Raw genomic sequence first — 19,519 nt, forward strand, 5'->3', positions numbered from 1 at the left:
TAAGTTAGGGAAAAGTGACCAAAAAAAAAAAAAAAAAAAAAAAGTCTCGATTAGCTCATGGACTTGCAAGTACTGTTAAGCGTCCTTGCTTTCCTGAGATCTGACTCAAGCTAGCTGCAGCGTTGCGCATCCTTTTTACCCTCCGCACGCTTCTCTCCATCCCCTCTCTCCCTTCCTTTTTTCTTTCTCTCTTTCTTTTTTTGTCTTTTCCTCGTTTTCCCTCCCTTCTTCCTTCTTTTATTTATTTTTTTGGTTTTGTTTTTAAGGGGTGTTGACCTGCGCTGAGTTCTGGGGAGCCGAGCCCTCCCGCCCGCGAGCCGATTGGCCGGCGGCGCGGGTGACTGACGGGCGGGCCCGGAGCGCTCCCGGCGGCCGGCGCTGATTGGCCGGCGCGGCTCGGAGGGCTCGGCCGCGGGAGCGCCGGGCACTCGGGTCCCGCCGCCTCGGGCGCCTGGGCTGCACTCGGGCCGCGCGCTCGCCTCCCCGCGCAGCTCTCCTGGGCTGCCCCGCCAGCGCCGGGCAGGAGCGCGCGGCCGCCCAGTTGGGCGCGGGTGCGGACGGCGCCTTTTGTCCCCGGAGCCGTGGGGCGGGTGGGCTCCTGCAAGTTCGCGGCGGGACGCGCGCGGGGAGACCACCGAGGACGCCCCGCGTCGCGGGGGCCGGGGCGCCGAGCATGGGCGACGGGCGCTGGGCCGCGGCGGGCGCGCTGCTGGCGCTGGCCGCCGGGCTCCTGGCCGCGGGCTCGGCCAGCGAGTACGACTACGTGAGCTTCCAGTCGGACATCGGCGCCTACCAGAGCGGGCGCTTCTACACCAAGCCGCCGCAGTGCGTGGACATCCCGGCCGACCTGCGGCTGTGCCACAACGTGGGCTACAAGAGGATGGTGCTGCCCAACCTGCTGGAGCACGAGACCATGGCCGAGGTGAAGCAGCAGGCCAGCAGCTGGGTGCCCCTGCTCAACAAGAACTGCCACATCGGCACCCAGGTCTTCCTGTGCTCGCTCTTCGCGCCCGTCTGCCTGGACCGGCCCATCTACCCGTGCCGCTGGCTCTGCGAGGCCGTGCGCGACTCGTGCGAGCCGGTCATGCAGTTCTTCGGCTTCTACTGGCCCGAGATGCTCAAGTGCGACAAGTTTCCCGAGGGCGACGTCTGCATCGCCATGACCCCGCCCAACGCCACCGAGGCCTCCAAGCCCCAAGGTGAGGCGAGGGTCCCCCGGGCTGCGCCCCGGGCCTGGGGGACGTGCCCTCGGCCCTGCCCGACGGCCTCGAGACGTCCGAGGTGGTGCCCGGCTGGGCAGCCCCGCGCGCGCACCCGCTGCGGGTCGTGGAGCCGCTGCCCTGGGAATCCAGTTTCCAGGAAACAAAGCTTTAGCTCCGGGTCCCAGGAGAGTGCTTTTCTCCCCTGGGAGGGAACCGAGTCCCCATCGGAGCTTTGAACCCCGTAGAAGAGATGCCCCCTGGGCTGGGGGCGGGAAACACAACCCAAACTCTAAATCTGGGAAGCTCTGGAGGGCCGAGCAAATGCTAAGGTGCAGCTTTGTTTATATTCTTAGGTTCGAGGAGGATTTTCTTTTTTAAATCGCTTTTCTTAGCTAGTCATTCAGCCAAGTAGCTCCCGGACTGGTGCAGAAGAAGCCGAGAAAAAAAGTTTAGAAACTGCAAGGCTGTTTCCTCCTTTTAGGTAACAGCTTCGGGAGACTTGAGGGAGGGGGGTGGTTGGGAAAGACTTCTCCCCATCCTTGCATACCCCCTGCTTCTCTCATTCACACAAATCCTCAGGTAATTAGGAAGATAAAATTGTCATTAGCTCATTGTTCTGCTCTCCTTGGGGAGCGGGACCGCAAATTGAAGACTTTCCTAACAGCCCCGGGGAAGGGCAGGAGGTTGTTCTCAGAACCCCCTCCCTGGTAAAGGGCAGCTCTTGACGGGGGAGGAAGGCACATCACCCCGCCACCCCCCACCCCCAGGCCACAAGACAGAGCAAAACAAGTTAACAAGCCAAAAAAAAAAAAAAAAAAAAAAAAAAGAAAAGAAAATCCCCAATAAATCAACACCCCAGCACCCTCGCCTGACTTTGAGAGGAATGAATTCAACCCCGATTTCTTCGGAAGCAGAGTTGAGGCTCAAAGAGCTGCCAGTGATCAGAGGTGGAGAGCTGTGTGCCCAGGGCACCCAGCATAGGGCCGGCGTCTCTAGGGCTTTTGAGGAAAGGGCTTAAGGTGTGTGTGTGTGGTGGGGTGGGGGGGTTGGGGGGGGAGTGGAAAAACCTGTTGCTTGCTGGCTCAGCTTGTCTCCAAGTGATGCCAGAGGAGGAATGTCTCCTGCGGGGCAGGCTCCCCAGAATGAGGGTGGAGTAGTCCGGGGAAGGGCACCCTGAAATTTGAATGCCTTTGCTTATTCAGGAAGGGCGGAGATAAGTCCAGAGTGGGGGATGTGGAGATGGGCTTGGTGGGTGGACAGGGCAACAGCCCGAGGTCTGGGCCCCGTGCTCACCCTTTCTGGAGGTCTGCACAGGGTTTACCTTCAGGGAGATGCTGCTAGTACCTGGAGCAGACTAAGCCCTTGGTGTTCTGTCTGGATAGAACCCATGGGATTTTCCTTCTCCTCTCCTGGGAGAGAAGCCCAGCCCTACCCCCAGAGACCTCAGCCAGCTCTGCTGGGGCAGAGCCCACCCCCAACTGCCCTTGTCTGGTACAAGCAGCAACAGAAACCTTCTGAGGGGGACTGGCAGGTGGGGGGACTGGCTGGGGTGCCTCCTTATGCATGGACAAGAATCCTCTTGGCTCGACACCCCCCCCACCCCCCCAGAAGCAGGGGTGGTTGAGGGAAGGGAGACCAAAATCCATGCTGTCTTCTTGGAGCCATTTACTCCTTGGCTGCTGCCCGCCTTGGCCCCCTCCCAAAGTCTCCCCTTTGCACCATCTCCCCTCCCCTCTCCATCCCAGAAGTGCTCAGGTAGCCCACTGGACCAGCCACACAGCGAAGGGACCAGTCAGGGGTGGAACTTGGGACCTGGTTCTCCCCACCGTGTTTCTGGTGACAGGTTCTGCTGGAGGCACTGCTCCTACCTGGGACTGCAGCCCCCTCAGTGGGAGGAACCCCCAAAAGGCGTCCCCTGGGGCTGCGTGGCCCCTGCTGTCAGCTGAGCCTGGAAGTGGGAGGGATGTGTGTGTGTGCACGCAGGTCGGGGGGAGAGACCAGACTCCTGGTCCTCATCCCTTATGGCTCGTGCCTCCAGAATAAGAACTGGTACTTTTGGAGGTGACCAAGTCCACATGCCCGACTTTTATTCTTTCTTTTTATTCTGTAAAATTAAAATGGGATTTTCAAAGCAGTGACATGTCTCTGAATGCCGGCTGGCTGGCTTCTGTTCACATACGGGAGCAAGTACTGTTTAGGGTACTGGGGCCGGCCTTTGGGGCCACACATCATTTAAGATCAACTTGATAATGAGATGAGTCAAAGGAGGCTCCCCTGCACCCCCAAAAAGCCGAGGCTCAAGCTGCTTCAGCATTGATTATGGGAGAGGCACTTCTTTTTTTTTTCCAGAGAAGTTATTTCTCAATCTTGCACTTGCATTAGACCCATGCACTCTCAGGCCGATACATTGTCATTCCTCCTCCCTGCCAGGTTTTACTGATTCAAGCTCTGTGAGCGAGCACATACTTTTAGTTTTATTTTGTTGTTGTTTAGGCATGTTGTGCGTTCAGTCAGCCTGACTTTCAGGCACAGATTGCAGAGGCCACGGTGCCTCATTCTTCCCTAGAGCCTTCCTTAAGGTCCCTTCCCTGTATTGAGGAGCTGGCCAGGGAAGACCTGCTGTGTGTGTATGTGTGTGTGTGTGTGTGTGTGTGTGTGTGTGTGTATTGTGTGCATGCGTGTGCATTGATTAAAAAAAAAACCCACGTGTTTCTGATTCCAGTGTTGCACTCCTCTTCCCCTTAAATATTGATGAAACACAACACCTTTTGGTTTTTGCTTCTTTCACTTGAAACATTTTAAATGCGTCTAAAAACAGCCATTTCGTCCTGCCTCTCTGATGGATGACTGGGTGGGTTTGACTTTTTGTGCTCAGGCTGCCTGCTGCCCCCCGCAACCCCCGCCCCGGCACAATCTAGAGAGGCCACAAATTAATATTGCCCTTCAGAGCTGGCTGTGAGAAAAGTTGAGGCGGGCTGGGGAAAATACACTGAGCTCATCCCAGCCACCTCCTGCCCCCCGGGGGTCGCTGAGGGCCAGACGTGGCGATAGGACTGAGAACAATGCCCAGTGGTGTGCAGAGCCCTGGGCTGCAGTCAAGTCGGGGAACTCAGGGCGTCCAAGCCAGGTGGTGTGAGTGAGCCGAGGGCACCCCATGTTTGCATTCGGATAGTCCTGCCCTGCCGCTTGTTTGGCCAGATTATAGTCATTGAACTTTGCCCTGTGATAACTTCCATTAAAAATTTTTTTAACCCAAACAAGGAAAGCCCCCCAGCACAGTCCACACTCCCCAGGCAGGTACCATGGTCCTTCCTATATATGGTGGGACTTCCTTTCCATTTTTCTCCCCATGGAAGCCAGAATCAGATTGCACAATTCCGGGAAAGTGTTTCCCTTTTGTCAGAAACACGATCTCTGGAATCTGATCTTAAGTTCCGGCTGAGAAGCACAGTTCCAGGCTCTGGGTCCAAAGATAGTCCTACCGTCTTCTGCTTGGAGAGCAGCAGTGGTCCTGCTGCCGAAGGAGTCTGGATGGCGCGTGGCCCTGGGCCCAGCATCAAGGTGGGAGAGGGGTCTGCCAGCAAAGACGAAAGCGTATGGCCTCTGCTGGGCCTCACAGGGACCCTGCCTGGAAGCGGGGCGTGGTCAGGCACCCCGTCCCGGGCGCTGGGGACCAGCTGTGTCCCGGGGGGCAGCACCGGCCCGGGAGTGCTTTAGCTGACTCCCTGTCTGCCATGGGAGGCTCTGCCCATTTCTCTGGACCACAGAAGTGCTCCAAGGTGAAGGAGATGCTGCCGTAGGAGCCACAGAGAGGGAGGGGGAGGAAGAAGAGCCTTAATGGGAGTGAAGGTGCTCAGCACACCGTCCTCCTTTGTGACTTTCCCAAAGCTCATGGCCTCTGCTACTGTGCTGGATGGAAGCCCCTTAAGATGTGCCCAAGCTTTCCTACATCCTGGATAAAACTCCAAGACGTCTGATAGATGATGGAGGCGATGCTGATGCTGACGGGGGGATAGTGGCGGCGGCGGTGACAAGCCACCTCCCCTTCTGGCGATTCCACTGCGTGGTTTTCTCCCAGCTCTTCCACAGGAGGCCGTTTACCAGGGGAGGGGCCCCTCCAGCATCTGCAGCATTTGGCCGGGAGGATCCGCTGGCCCTGGCTTCCAAAGCCTCCTCCCCCTGGGGCCTAGTCGCCTCCAGTTCCCCCCATGCCTGCGGCACACACACCTCCTCTTCAAAGTACTTCACCGTGTGAAAACGCAACAGAGGGTCTCCCTGTCCCACTCGGTCCTTCCATTTGGCAGCAGGGCTGGTGATGCCCCCCCAGCCCCCACCCAGCTCCTCCTGCTCCCCGCCCCGCAGGATCTCGCTGCAGCAGCCCTTCTGGACAGGGGCATTCAGAGCCTTGGTTGGGCTTTGTGAATTTGGCTGATTTTCTTTCTTGGCTCATGGAGAGCTGGTCAGATGGATCGGGGAGTTTGGGAACACGAATAGGGCAGGAATCAGGCAGGTATTTCAAGGGGAGAGGAGAAAACAGGAAACAAACAAACAAACTCTGATAGAGGTGTTTGGTTACAAGTCAGCTTTTCCCAGGGACCCACCACCTCAAGACACGATTCACAGGACCCGCCCCATTCAGCCCCAGATAATGTTGATCTGAATAGCTGTACTAGATTCAGTAGCTCTGCTGCTGCTGCTAAGTCGCTTCAGTCGTGTGAAGTTGTGTCGACTCTGCGACCCCATAGATGGCAGCCCACCAGGCTCCCCCGTCCCTGGGATTCTCCAGGCAAGAACACTGGAGTGGGTTGCCATTTCCTTCTTCAGTAGCTCTAGTCCCTGAATTTTCAAGGAACTTGATGTCTGCCTGGGTTTCCAGGACTCGTCTTTTCTGGGATTGCCTTTCAGAAATTCCAGAAGACTGTCACCCCCTTCCAGCCTGGTCCTGAGGCTGATCTCTGTCTGCCCCGGGGGCAGTTCCTCCAGCATCCTTGCCCCCCATCACTCAGCTCCTGTCCTCCCCTTTCCTTTCCTAGGCACGACCGTGTGTCCTCCATGTGACAACGAGCTGAAATCTGAAGCCATCATCGAGCATCTCTGTGCCAGCGAGTTTGGTAAGAAAGCAGCCCTGGCTGCCTCCGGGAGGTTGGGCGTCCCTGGCTCCTCCTGGTCTGCGTCCCTGGAGCAGAGCCTTTCGGAGCTTCTTTTTGGAGATACGTGTTCTCCCTCCATCCTCCCCAGACAGCTGCTTTTCTCAGGCTGATGGGAGACTAGATAGGGTGGGGAACTGGCTTCTTTTTATGAAAAGACAAACTTGGCTTCTGCCTTTCCGTGTGTGGGATCACTGGATGGGTTTGGGGGGACCTTCTCTGGGCATAGAGGGAGGCAGATTTGGGGTGAGCTGGGGAAAAACCAGGCTGCTGGGCTGGCTTCCCGCATGGCTGTTTTTCCATCCACCCCTAGGTGTCAGCACCATGCCGCCCAGGATCCGGGAGGGGGGTCATTGGCGTTTAGGGCCCTGGGGGCAGGGGCTCTCAGGAACTTCCTGGCAAGTAAAATGACATCCCCACAGTGGGGGGAATTTCCCTCCCTTCTTCCCAAATCTTTCTGGGTTAAAAGGGAATTCTGGGTCCACATTTGCAGCCCCAGGAAGAGGGCTGGATGTGGGCCCGGGGCCTGATCTCAGGTGACCTTTCAAGGGTGGTCCCTGTCTTCTGCTCCTCAGAAGACAGAGCCTCAGACACCTCGAAAGTATGTCCTCTGGAAAAGTAGACATGAACTGCATCCTTTTGAAGGGTCGGCTCCCTTCAGCCTGCTACTATTTTGTATGGAGCTGATGTATAAAATAGAGGCGGCCGGGGCTGTTTTGCTAAGGACAGGTTCTCACGATTCCAGCCACGGTGTCCCCGAGGCTGGATTTGTTACAGAATTCCTCCCAGGAAACATGTCATGGGCTTCCCTGGTGGCTCAGACAGTAAAGAGTGTCTGCAATGCAGGAGACCTGGGTTCGATCCCTGGGTTGGGAAGATCCCCTGGAGGAGGGCATGGCAACCCACTCCAGTATCCTTGCCTGGAGAATTCCATGGACATAGGAGCCTGGTGAGTTACAGTCCATGGGGTCACAAAGAGTCAGACACGAATGAGTGACTTAATACTCAGGGCTGTTTTGCTAAGGAGAGGTTCTCACAATCCCAGCCATGGTGTCCCTGAGGCTGGATCTCTTTCAGAATTCCTCCCAGGAAAAGTGTAAATGATAGGTAAAAGAAATCTTTATGTGCATTCAGGGCTACCTGTTGTGGGTTTTCATTAACCATGTGTAGTAATGCACATAAACGGGCCTTAGGCTGACAAAGTGCCGTTGGAGAGGTGCACACACTGACGCTGAAGGAAAGGGTACTTGTCACTGTGATTGCAGGCAGGAGTGGGCCCAGAGAGCTCCTTGAGAATGCACACGTTTTTCATGCCCTATTTCTGCGTTAAGTATTTCTACCTGCCTCTTTGGTTCTTGGTGGACGAGCTCTAGGAAGGTTTGTCTGCCCTGCCTTCTGCTGCTTGTATTTGAGTCACATCCTTTCTTCTGTTTGCCATTTTAAATGAATTTCAAATAAATTGCAAGAGAGCACCCGCAGCAGTGTTGGCAAACTCTGATGACCCTCCTTCTGTCCGACCGGGGTGATACTTGCTTCCTGAGGCTCACATTCTTACTCCATCAAGGGGACCCCAACGCCCACGAGGCTGGCGGGTCTGCATGGCCCTAACCTGTCGGAGTGACAAGCTTTCCTTCCACAGATGGCGCAAGATTCCTTCCCAAAGAGGCATTTGGGCATTGAGTAAAAGACCATAAATAAAATCCCTCAGAAGTCCTCACCAGAAACCTTTTGCTGCAAAGGGTAGGGGGGAGGGACAGGAAGAATCAGCTTGCATGCAGCCGTGATCCCAAAGCATCCTTCCTTGGGCGGGGGTGGGTGGGGGGTGCGTGGGAGTGGGAGGGGGTGGGGCGGAGGGGTTGGATAATACTCAGCCGCTGCATTTAGATTTCACCGACCCCCTTCTGATAGTGTAAATCACCACACTCTGAGAAGTTGGCTCCCTGATGTTTCAGCAAATCCGGGGAATCCTATTAGAGCCATCTCTGAAAGGTGGTGTATGAGCGGATGCTTGACGCTGGGATCCCATCTCCCGGGACCAGTGTGCGAAGGAGGCGGAGTCCGGTCACTGATTCATGCGTCCAGTCGGTCATTCAGCATTTCTCGAGCTCAGAGCTCTATGCTAGACTACATGTACCCAAATTGGACCTAGCATAGCTGAAGATTTAATTTTAAAAAATTTCATTTTTAACTCTGACCACACATGAAATCGGTCATTTCCTGGGGAATCATGGAGTCATATAACTCGCCGCCTGAAAGGGGCGCTGTTGGCGATGCAGGGCAAAGGATGTTCTGGCGCTTTGGGAAGAGAATCGGTTGTCTTTCTGCTCTGATTCCCTGGAACTCGCCAACCTGAGTTTGTTGAGGGTCTTTGTGGCAGCTCGTTAATCTAGAGTCATTCCCTAGGTGTAGGCTGAAGAGGCAAACCTTGGGAAAGAATGTGAATGGGAAAGCTGATCTTTGAGTGAAGGGCAAGGGTCTCAGGGGGCTAGGATAACCCACCTGGGGAGATGAATCCTCCCCACGCCGCAGTGGGTGCCAGTAGGTCCCTGCTGGGTCGGCTGGCCACCTGCTCCCTGCAGTGTGCAGGCACCAGGAGTGTCTCTTATTTTAATAACCAGTCTGGGCTTGGCCAATCTGATTAGCAGTTTCAGACTGTGTTCCTTTCTCCCAAAGATGGTTTCCTTCTTGAGTGCCTAGAACTTTGGAGTTCTCCTGGGTCCTCTGGGTCATCCTATCAAGTCCACTTATTTCACAAAGAAGGAATATGACCTGCTCCCCTGGTGTTCTCTTTCTGACACGCTGCCTTTTCCACTTAAGATGAACAGCGTCGGGGCTGGATGCCAGGCTTCCCTATCTGGATGCAGGAGAGACTTTTATGGTTTGTGTGTGTGTGTGTGTATTGTATTCTCATAAGGCAATAGAGAGGATTTTTTTTCTCTCTCTCTTTCTCTGCAGGGGCTGAGTTCAGCTCTGCCCTTCTCAGCACCCTGGAGAATGCAGCCTTGTTGAGAAACTTGTTTCCTAGCTCAGTGCATTTCAAGTGAGGGAGGCAGTCAGCCACGCTGATGGGATTCAGTTAGGAGACAAAGAAATGCAGCGAGGCAAGCTGATACACAGCCGAGAAGAAAAAGAATGCTTTACTCCCCACTCGAGGGATCAAACTTTGCATTAAACGGCCTTGACATCCCCGGTGGGAAGACATCAGCTTGTTGGAAGGCTCTTTGGGAGCTCGGGGAACAAGGGATCCATTCCTTCGGGGTCAGCACTCCCGAGCCCTCTCCTGCCAGCGGTCATCCTCCGACTCCTTACCCGGCCTATTACCACCTCCCCGGGAGGTGCGATTGTAACTCTCTGGCAGCTCTGCCTGCCCACTGGTTCTCTCCACCCCTACACTGTACCTCCGCAGTTGAGAGTACATTTTTCCCCCCCTTACCGACAGGGAAAAGCCTCAGTAGAAACACCTGTGGGCTGATGCTCAGGAATGCAGCTGGATCAGCCCGGATCAAGTCCCAGATGTGTGGCAGCCCAAAGTTAGCCGGGGAAGAGGTTCTGAATTCAGCTTGGCGGCCAGGGTGCCTGCTGGGCTCCATTCAGGACGCCTGGCCCCCGCCGCTTGCTCTGGCTCTGCTTTTCCTGCTCCGTGACAACAGGGTGCCGCTGTTTTCTCTTCGACGGGGTCAATATATTATTTGCGAGCTGCCACACTTAGTAATCCTGCTGTTAACAACTCAGCACCCATAACCATCTTTCCTTCAGCCCAGCTTATCCCAGGGGATGGGAGGGTCTGATTTATGACGGGGGGCTAGGACCTCCCCTCCGCCCCCCCGCCCCACCCCCATCCCTGCTCTGGCCACTCTCTCGAGCTTCTGGATCCGTAAACACCCTTAAGCTTTTCTGGTCGAAATGGGCAGAAAGCATCATATACTTCTGCTAAGATAGTTCACAGCTTCCTCTTGTGCTGGCTTCTTTTCTGAGATTTCAGGTGGCTGCTTTGTTAGTCCAGTATTTTCTGGCTGTGGAAAAAGATTTCTTGGCCCCCCTAGACATTTTTCTTGCCTTCTGAACATTTTTTTTTTCATTTATATGTTTCCTCATAAAGAGTAAAACTGTACATTGCAACACTAAACCGAGTCAAAGAGGAAAGAAAAAAAAGGCTCTCACCGTTAGCATTTGGGAGTATTTCCTAGAAGAACATTCTCGGCGGTGCCTGGACCTTCACCAATTTGTTCTCACTCTGCCTCATTCTGCTTTCAAGGTGTCTTGGCTGGGCTACTGTTTGGAGGCGCAAAGTTTTACTCGGAATGTTTGATTACTTGCAAAAAGTAGGCTCAGCCTTTCCAAGCCAAACCTTGGGTTTCCTCCTGCAGAGGAGGAGATGTAGCTGCCAGGAGGGTAACTGCAGCGTCTGTAAGCTGCTTGAGAGCAGGGTCTGTCTCTGGTACCATATTTTACCTACTGTAAGACACCCATTGATAGCAAGATGCGCCATCCATCACATGTGCGATGCCTTGCCTACAGAGGGACACATCCTTCGTGTTAAAATGTGAAAAGAATCTGTGTCTTAGAATGAACAAAATAAGGCCTGTGTGTACTTAGATCGGTGATTGCACAGTTCCACGGTAGGCATAAAATAAAAGTTTGTTGGACTCATGTATGGATGACACGATATGACTGGGAGATGGAAACTGGCCTTTTTTTTTTTTTTAAAGTGGTTTAATTTCCAGCTTATTTTCTGTTAAGTAACTACAACTTGATTTTAGGATGCATCATCTGAAAATCCACCAAGATAGATGAATATAGGAATTTTTAACTCCAAAAATATTACAATAGGAAGTACACGTTTGAGTATAAATCCTAGATTTTCTACAGTGTGCATAAAGTGCCTTTCCTGAACATTCACAATTGTTAAATGGGCACAAGTACATTTAAATCATAAGATTGGGCTGTATTTAAGTGAGAAAAATGATATTAAAATTATTTAATATTAAAATATCCCCAGATGAATACAAATTGGGATAATTTAGACTTACATTTCAACTCTTTGTACAGGGTGGCCTTTTTTTTTTTTTTTCTTGACCTAACCATTGTCTATCCTCGTTTTTGGCTGTTATTAGATTCTACTAGTTCTTATGGAAACTTGGAGAATAGACAAATGATATTGTTCTGGCAGTAAGTGCACCTTGTAGGCAAAAAATGGAGCATTGGTTTTGTTTTTCAGTTTTCTTCTTTTTTAAAAAAAGAAGTGTAGCTGATTTACAGTGTTGTGTTAATTTCTCCTGGAGAAGGCGATGGCAACCCACTCCAGTACTCTTGCCTGGAAAATCCCATGGGTGGAGGAGCCTGGTGGGCTGCAGTCCATGGGGTCGCTAGGAGTCGGACACGACTGAGCGACTTCACTTTATTTTTTCACTTTCATGCATTGGAGAAGGAAATGGCAACCCACTCCAGTGTTCTTGCCTGGAGAATCCCAGGGATTGGGGAGCCTGGTGGGCTGCTGTCTATGGGGTCGCACAGAGTCGGACATGACTGAAGTGACTTAGCAGCAGCAGTTAATTTCCCCTTTACAGAAAAGTGATTCATATATAAAGTATATTATATATACTTTATATACATAAGTATACATATATACACTTTTATATATACATGTATATATATTTTTCACATTCTTTTCCATTATGGTTTATGTGCTACACGGTAGGACCTTGTTGTTTATGGCCTTTTTTTTTTTATATATATAAGGAGAAAGCTCCTTTCCAAACGAGTATGTGCATTTGTTTATTAAGTTTGAGGGAAAGTACATGCCCTGTTTTGGGTAACTGAGTGTATATGTCAAAAACAAAAGAAAACCCTAATATCCAAAAATCTAGTTCAGTTGATTTATCATTACTCAGTTGAAATAAAATTAAATAGCACATAGATGATGGCAAGGTAACCCCGGGGTGGAGTTGTTGGGCTGAAGGCAACTGGTTTTCGTTGTCCCTTAAAGTCTCTAAAATACACAGCCCGTCCACAGATCTGGTAATAGTTGGAAGGAGTTGTGTGGCGTTTCATGTTCAAGGAAACACAGAGTCAGCCCTTTAAGTGCCCTGGCAAGGCAACTCTCAGCCTGCGGTCCATCCTGAGTCCTCCAGGGACTCAGGGGGTGGCTTGTTCTGTGCAGAGACCATGGCTGAACCCTCGAGCACCCTTTTTTTTTTTTTCGAGCACCCTTGAATGGGCCTGGTGGGTCGTGATGGTGAATCCCTGCTCACCCATGGATCCAAGTGGAGAGCTAGGGGCCTGACTGGGGGCGTCAGTCCCCGGGCAGATGGGTACCACTCTGCGCTCTGAAGCCATGTCAAGGAGCTGTGAGCAGAAGCTGGGAAAGGAGCCGACTTTCCCCTCTGTGAGCACCCCTTCTGCACATCTCATTGTCTCCTGGCAGGAAGTACTTAGATGAGGTGGAAGTCCATAGCAACACTTTTCTTTAGCATGTTTGACCCTGAAGACGTATACTGAACTGAGAGACTCAAAAGCCAGGATCCACAGGTTGGGGTAGCACTCTGGGAGCTGAGTTCATTTCTCCTTCTGCCCCAGTTCGTACACCTGGCAATGCTGGGAAGTCTCGGAACCTCTCCAGGCCTCAGTTTCCCCACGAAGTGGCAGCTGATACCCCAGGATGGGTTTTCAGGAGCAGATGAGCTGGTGTACGGAACCCAGGCCTGGGCCCCCACACCGACCAGACTCACTGACTGTCCATCCCCGTGGTCCTGCCAAGAGTGGAGTAGCCCAACCCAGCCCAGCCCTCTGTCTCCAACAGGCGAGGCCTCCCTTCACCAGAGAAGCTGGGGCTGCAGCCCACAGGCTCTGGGTTGAAACCTCTCCAGAAGCTGTTTCCAGCTAGCTCTCCCGTGGCTGGCATCCTGCTGGGTTGGTGCTCTAGGTGGGGGCACTGCTGCTTCAGGACGTGACGGCTTCCCCTCTTCGGTGATGAGTGCAGCTCCAACGAGGTCATTTCTTGAGACAGTCAGTTGCCAAACTGCATGGTTTGGGCGCCGCTTGACGTGGTTTTCAACCTTCCATCCCGTGATTCTCCTGTTGAGTGGCTCCGATCCACTGCCTTGCTCTCCTTAAAAAAAACAAAAACAAAAACAAAACTGCACTGTGATAAAATATACATAACATAAAATGCACCGTTTTCATCATGTTTGGGGGACAGTTAGTTCAGTGGCATCAAAAAGGTTCACATTGTGATACAGACAGCACCGTCCCTCTTTGACTATTTTTCTTCATCCCAAACTGAAACTCTGTACCCAGGCACTGGCCACCGCGCCCCGCCCCCGCCACCCCCCAGGTCTCGGAGCCCCCGACTCTATTTTCTGTCTCTAGGACTCTGACGATTTCAGGTGCTGGATGTAAGTGGAAGCCTACACTGTTTGTCCTTTTACGGGTCTGGCTTATTTCACTTAGCATCGTATCCTCCTTATCATTCGATGTGTATATAAACAGTCGTGGAGAAGTAGGGGGGCAAGGGAAGGGTTTACCCTCGAGTTCACCTGTGTTCCCTGGAGCCTTCTGGGGGTGGGTACAGAAGGAGGGGGTAAGGGATGAGCTGAGGATGGGCGGGCTGCCCACCCATTTGCTCGGGTGCTGTCTTGCTCCTCCTCCGTACCCCTGTGCCACTGTGAAGATCTGATGGGCTGGATGGGACCTCAGAGATCAGCCCGTCTCGGGCTGTCAGCTTACAGATGGAGGGAAATAAAACTCAGATAAAGGCGTTACTCATCAGATGGCCCAAGGCCACTCCACCTGGCATCCCTTGCCGTTTTTATTCCCAGCAGCTCTTAGCTGGGTAGCCGGTTCGGATTCCACACCCATCCACCTTCATGTTCCCTCATGCCCATCGCGTTCCCATTCTGCCGGGAATGGGAGAGGAAGCTTTCCGGGAAGGGGCACTGGGCGCTTTCAGAGTCTGCCCGGTATAAATGGACTGATGTCTGTGCCTGACACAGGGAAGGGGCTCCGTAATCCATTGGTTTCTTTATCATGAGGTGGGCCGTGCCATCCAGGAGAAAGAACATAAACTTTGGGCCAGACAGACTGGGATGAAGTCCCACCTTTATATGCGGAGTGACCGCGAGGAAGTCTCTTAGCCTCTCTGAGCCTGTCTCCATCGTCTGTGGGCAGTGGTTCCTGTGCGGTTGTGTTGGGAAGGGAATTGGGTCAGTCAAGTGGATTCAGTTCCTGGACCATGGCAGTGGCTCCAGCCGTGACCAGTATTATCTCTTCTTATTGGAAAGAATTATTTCAGGGTGGAAACTGGCCTCCGTAGGAGGATTGGAGCGCTAATAAAATCAGCTTGCTTGGCATGAAGTGTTAGGAAATGGAATGGAATGTCCTGATGGATTTCTGGTTAGTAGAGGATTAAACAGGAGAGACCTTGCACAAAACCCGTTTAGGAGAACTTTTAAAAGCTTGACATGGCTTCAAGGTGCTAAAGTTCACATAACCAAAAACAAACCAAAACCCAGACAAACCAAACAAAAAGCAACCCTATACATACTAGAAGTTAGGCAGTCCGGGCTTTAATTAAATGACACCCTAAAGGCACTGTAAGACTGAAGTCATCGGACAATGATGACCGCGGGGCACATGGAGCTTGGAATGAGTTTTTGCTAATCCCAGGACACGCCCACAGAACTTTGTTCTTTTGTTCTGGGGTGATTTTTAGAAATCTTATTCCTGATAAGAGTTTTTCTGCTCATAATGTATTGAGTCTAAGGGAGCTCTTTCGGCCCTTAGTGTGTCTACTTTTCCCAAGCACTGTCTCTGCGTAGTTTTTCACATTTTTGCCCCCAGCAGTTGTGATACTTGTGAAATACACAGCCCTTAGCAAAAACATAGGCCATATTCAGAAGCAAACGAGCATTTAAATATTGGCTAATTTCTTCCAGTTTTGCAGAAATGAGCCAGAAGCTCCCATCCGTATTTATTTTTCAAAGGAGAGCAAGTGGCCAAAGAGACGTCAGGCCCTCGCCCTGCCCCAGCCTGCTTGGAGCAGCCAATTAAACATGCATTAGCTTTGGAAGGCTGCTCAAAGGCCTATAGATTGCACTTGAAATCTTTGTTTAGTCTTTCAGGAACACTGTCACATGGATGATTTATCAAAGAAAGTTGTTTATCTGGCAGTAAAATAAACTCCGGGCCTGTTCAGACGAAGGTTTCCCGTGAATTTCTACCAAGGTAAACACTGGTAACTGGCAAATTCCGTGTGAAAGCCAGATGCACACGATAAATATTTGAGCTACAGCTCTGCGGTGTCCGAGGCCCGGCCTGTCACCGGCTCTGTCACTCTCGCCACAGCCTGGAGGCCCTGGCCTTGCAGCCTGGCCGGTGGGGCCGCCAGAGTCCACGTGTGTGCCGGAGCTGCCCCCACATCGTGGGCCTCCCGGGGCTCGAATGCCACTTAGTGCTGGCACCGCGGCCTCCCTGGCTCGGAGCAGGCCAGCCTCTGGCCCCTCCCGCCTGCCTTGCACTCACAGCCTGCCCAGAAGTGGCCAGTTTAGGCTTCCCTGCAAATAGAGACCTGTTGAACCCAACTGGCAGGAGGCTGGGTGTGTTGAAGGATTTGGGAGCTGGGGCGTGGTGGTCGGGGGTGGTGCCTGGTGGATTCTGCTGAGCTAGAAGTAGGGTCTCAGAAGGCTGAGATACTTCCCAGGGGTCTCTGGCTGTGCTCCTTGGGGGCTGGGGGGCTTCATTTGGGATTAAGGAAGGGGCAGGTCCAGCCCTGTGAGGGCGGTGTGTGTGCCTGGGACCTGTCTGAGCGAGGGAGGGAATGAACGGATGAATGGGGATGATGGAGCAGGGGGAAGCCAGGCCTTGTGGGTCTTCCTGAGCCGATGTTTGTAGTGACCTTTCAGGGAGGGGCTGAGTTATCAGCTGCTTGTTCTCAGCCCCAGAGGCTGGAGGTTTTGGATCACCCTGGTCTTGGTCGGGGTCCTCGTGGCATGGCTGAGTTGGAAAGTGTCTGTGGGCACCACCTGTGACCCAGGCTCTGTCCTGGATCCTGCCAACCCTGATTTCCCTGGTGGGTCAGGGAGGAGAAGCAAGGACCCGAGAAGAGATGACGTTTGTTCACCTGCAAGGGCTTTCGGATGGGGGTCTGCGCTCATGCTGAGTCTTGAGAGCAGATGGCATTGGTCTTTTACCCCTTGCTGTTGGAGGGGCTGCGGGTGTGGGAGGCTGGCTGCTTCAACAACTCTTCAGGGATTGCTGTGCGGGAAATGAAATCTTCCAGGCCTGCAGATACTTAGGGGAATAAAGGAGTATTTCTTTAGGGCAGGAATTAAGGGGAATCATCCACCACAGATTCTGAAAGGATGTGTGTGAGCTGGAGAGAGATTCCAAAACAGTACTTTGGCAGTGGGGAAAAATCAGGAAGCAGCTTCCCTAAACCAGGCTTGCTCTCATTCAGGCGGGATTACCAGAGGGATTTTTCTCTCTCCTGTTTTCTTTAGCCCTTCTATGAGCGGTTTCCCTGGGACGTTTCCTCCCGGGGGTCCCTCAGATGTGTTCTCTGTGCTCTCTGAGCCCTTGGAAAATGAGTTCATCGACTGATGTGTCTTCCACTGCAAATCCAGTTGGCTTCTGGAGCTGGCTTTAGGGCTGAAAGTGAAAGAAAGTGAAAGTGAAGTTGCTCATTCACGTCCGACACGTTGCGACTCTGTGGACTGTAGCCTACAAGGCTCCTCAGTCCAGTGGATTCTCCAGGCAAGAATACTGGAGCCAGTTGCCATTTCCTTCTCCAGGGGATCTTCCCGAACCAGGGGTTGAACCTGGGTCTCCTGTATTGCAGGCAGACGCTTTACCCTCTGAGCCACCAGGGAAGCGAGCCATTGGGAAAGCCCTTAGGGTTAGGGCTGAAGGAAATCCCTATTTCTGTGTCTGTGGCTGCAGAGCTAGACATGGGACCTGGAATAAGCATTTGAAACCCTCAGCAGCTGCTGGACACCCCTCTGTGGAGCAAGTCCCCTCCTGCAGGCTCCACGAGGGCCTCTCAGACCTCAGTCTGTGTCTGTGTCTTGCTACGGTCTCAGCACCCTATCGGGTCAGCAGATCCAAGGACCTGGAGGATGAGATAGGCCAGGGCCAGGCTTGTCTGTCTGTTTTCTCACTTTGGTGCCAGGTTCTAACTTGCAGGCCTATGGGAGGGGCAGGGTCTACAGGGGAGCTGGATACATCCAGAGTGTTTCTCTGGAGGAAATGAAGATGACTGCAGACAGTCCTTGGTGGCTCAGACCTGGTAAAGAATCCACCTGCCATGCAGGAGACCTGGGTTTGATCCCTGGGTTGGGAAGATCCCCTAGAGAAGGGCATGGCAACCCACTCTGGTATTCTTGCCTGGAGAATCCCCATGGACAGAGGAGCCAGGTGGGCTACAGTCCATGGGGTCTCAAAGAGTCACACATGACTGAGTGACTAAGCACAGCGCAGCACAGCAGACAGTGAAGAAAGGCATCCTGATGTCAGGAGAGGAGGGTGGGAAAGGAGTTAGGACTCAAAACAAATATTGAAAGTGAAAAAGGTTAGTCACTCAGTTGTGTCTGACTCTTGTGCAACCCTGTGGACTGTAGCCCATCAGGATCCTCTGTCCATGGAATTCTCCAGGCAAGAATACCGGAGCGGGTTGTCATTTCCTTCTCTAAGGGATCTTCCTGACCCAGGTCTCCTGCATTGCAGGCAGATTACCGTCTGAGCACCAGGGAAGCCCAAAACAAATATTAATAGTACTTAAAATTTCCAGGATGCTTGCTCCTTGGAAGAAAAGCTATGACAAAACTAGACAGCATATTAAAAAGCAGAGACAACACTTTGCCATCAAAGGTCTGTCTAGTCAAAGCTATGGTTTTTCTAGTAGTCGTGTACAGATGTGAGAGTTGGACCATAAAAAAGGCTGAGTGCTGAAGAATTGATGCTTTCAAACTGATGTTGGAGAAGACTCTTGTGAGTCCCTTGGACAACAAGGAGATCAAACCAGTCAGTCCTAGAAGAAATCAACCCTGAATATTCACTGGAAGGATTGATGGATGCTGAAGCTGAATCTCTAAAACTTTGACCACTTGATGCAAAGAGCTGACTCATTGGAAAAGACCCTGATGTTGGGAAAGATTGAAGGCAGGAGGAGCAGGGGGTTAGATGGTTGGATGGCATCACTGACTCAATGGACATTAGTTTGAGCAAACTCTGGGAGATGGTGAAAGACAGGGAAGCCTGGTATGCTGCAGTCCAGGGGGTCACAAAGAGCTGGACGTGACTGAACAAATTTTTTTTAAAGAAGTTACTTTATTGAAATATAGCTGATTTACAATGTTGTGTTAGCTTTCACTATACAGCAAAGTCAGTCAGTTATACATATATATACATTCTTTTTCATTATGGTTTGTTCTAGGATATTGAATACACTTCTCTGTACTCTACAATAAGACCTTGTTGTTTGTCCAGTCTCCATGTAATAGTTTGCATTTGTTCATCCCAGCTTCCCAATTCATCCCTCCCCACCCTCCATCCCCCTTGGCAATGATAAGTCTGTTCTCTATGTCCAGGAATCTGTTTCTGTTTCATAGATAAATTCATTTGTGTCATATTTTATATTCCACATATAAGTCATATCATATGGTGTCAAATAGTATTTTGTAAGTTGACAAAACCTGATTCAGGTAAATCACGGGTAGAGAAGGTCTTCTGTGTTTTGGCAGCTAATTCGGTATCCTGTTAGGGCTCGCATTGGCCAAAACTCAGGGGGGCTCAAGGGCTGAGTTGAGGCGTGAGGAAGAAGGCAGTCCCTTCCAGCACCCACCCAGGAAGGGTGCTGGGATCCCAGAGGGAGCAGGATTTGGAGTGAGCAGGTGTATTACAGGAATGACCCACCCAGTGTGGCTGTGGGCCAGAGGCAAGAGGCCCCGCCGGCCCGGGGAGTGAGGTGGTCTGCTGTGCGCTGCTGAGCCCGTGAGGGCAGCCTCCAGACCACGTGCAGCCGCCTCCGTGACAAGGAGGGGCTGACCGGAGAGTCACAGGTTGGCCTCGGTTCTGAGATGGAGGCTCAAAATGGAGGCTCAGCTGCCCACCATGTGCCAGGTGCCAGCGAGCACCCAGCCTCTAGGGCGACAGCTCCTTCCTTTACTCTTAGCTTGC

At 52.3% G+C, this 19,519-nt stretch overlaps 1 protein-coding gene across 1 annotated transcript in view; it reads left to right on the top strand.

Moving 5' to 3' along the window:
- The first annotated feature begins 421 nt into the window (after positions 1–421).
- SFRP1 (secreted frizzled related protein 1) overlaps positions 422–19,519 on the top strand; it is a 43,920-nt gene continuing 24,822 nt past the window's right edge. Inside the window, exons 1-2 of the mRNA XM_006078626.4 lie at positions 422–1,199; positions 6,236–6,313. Coding sequence (XP_006078688.1) covers positions 674–1,199; positions 6,236–6,313 — 604 coding nt within the window. The 5' untranslated portion in view covers positions 422–673. The remainder of the gene's footprint in view (positions 1,200–6,235; positions 6,314–19,519) is intronic.

This window comes from Bubalus bubalis, chromosome 1 (assembly GCF_019923935.1).
Source record: "Bubalus bubalis isolate 160015118507 breed Murrah chromosome 1, NDDB_SH_1, whole genome shotgun sequence".
Classification (NCBI taxonomy): domain Eukaryota; kingdom Metazoa; phylum Chordata; class Mammalia; order Artiodactyla; family Bovidae; genus Bubalus; species Bubalus bubalis.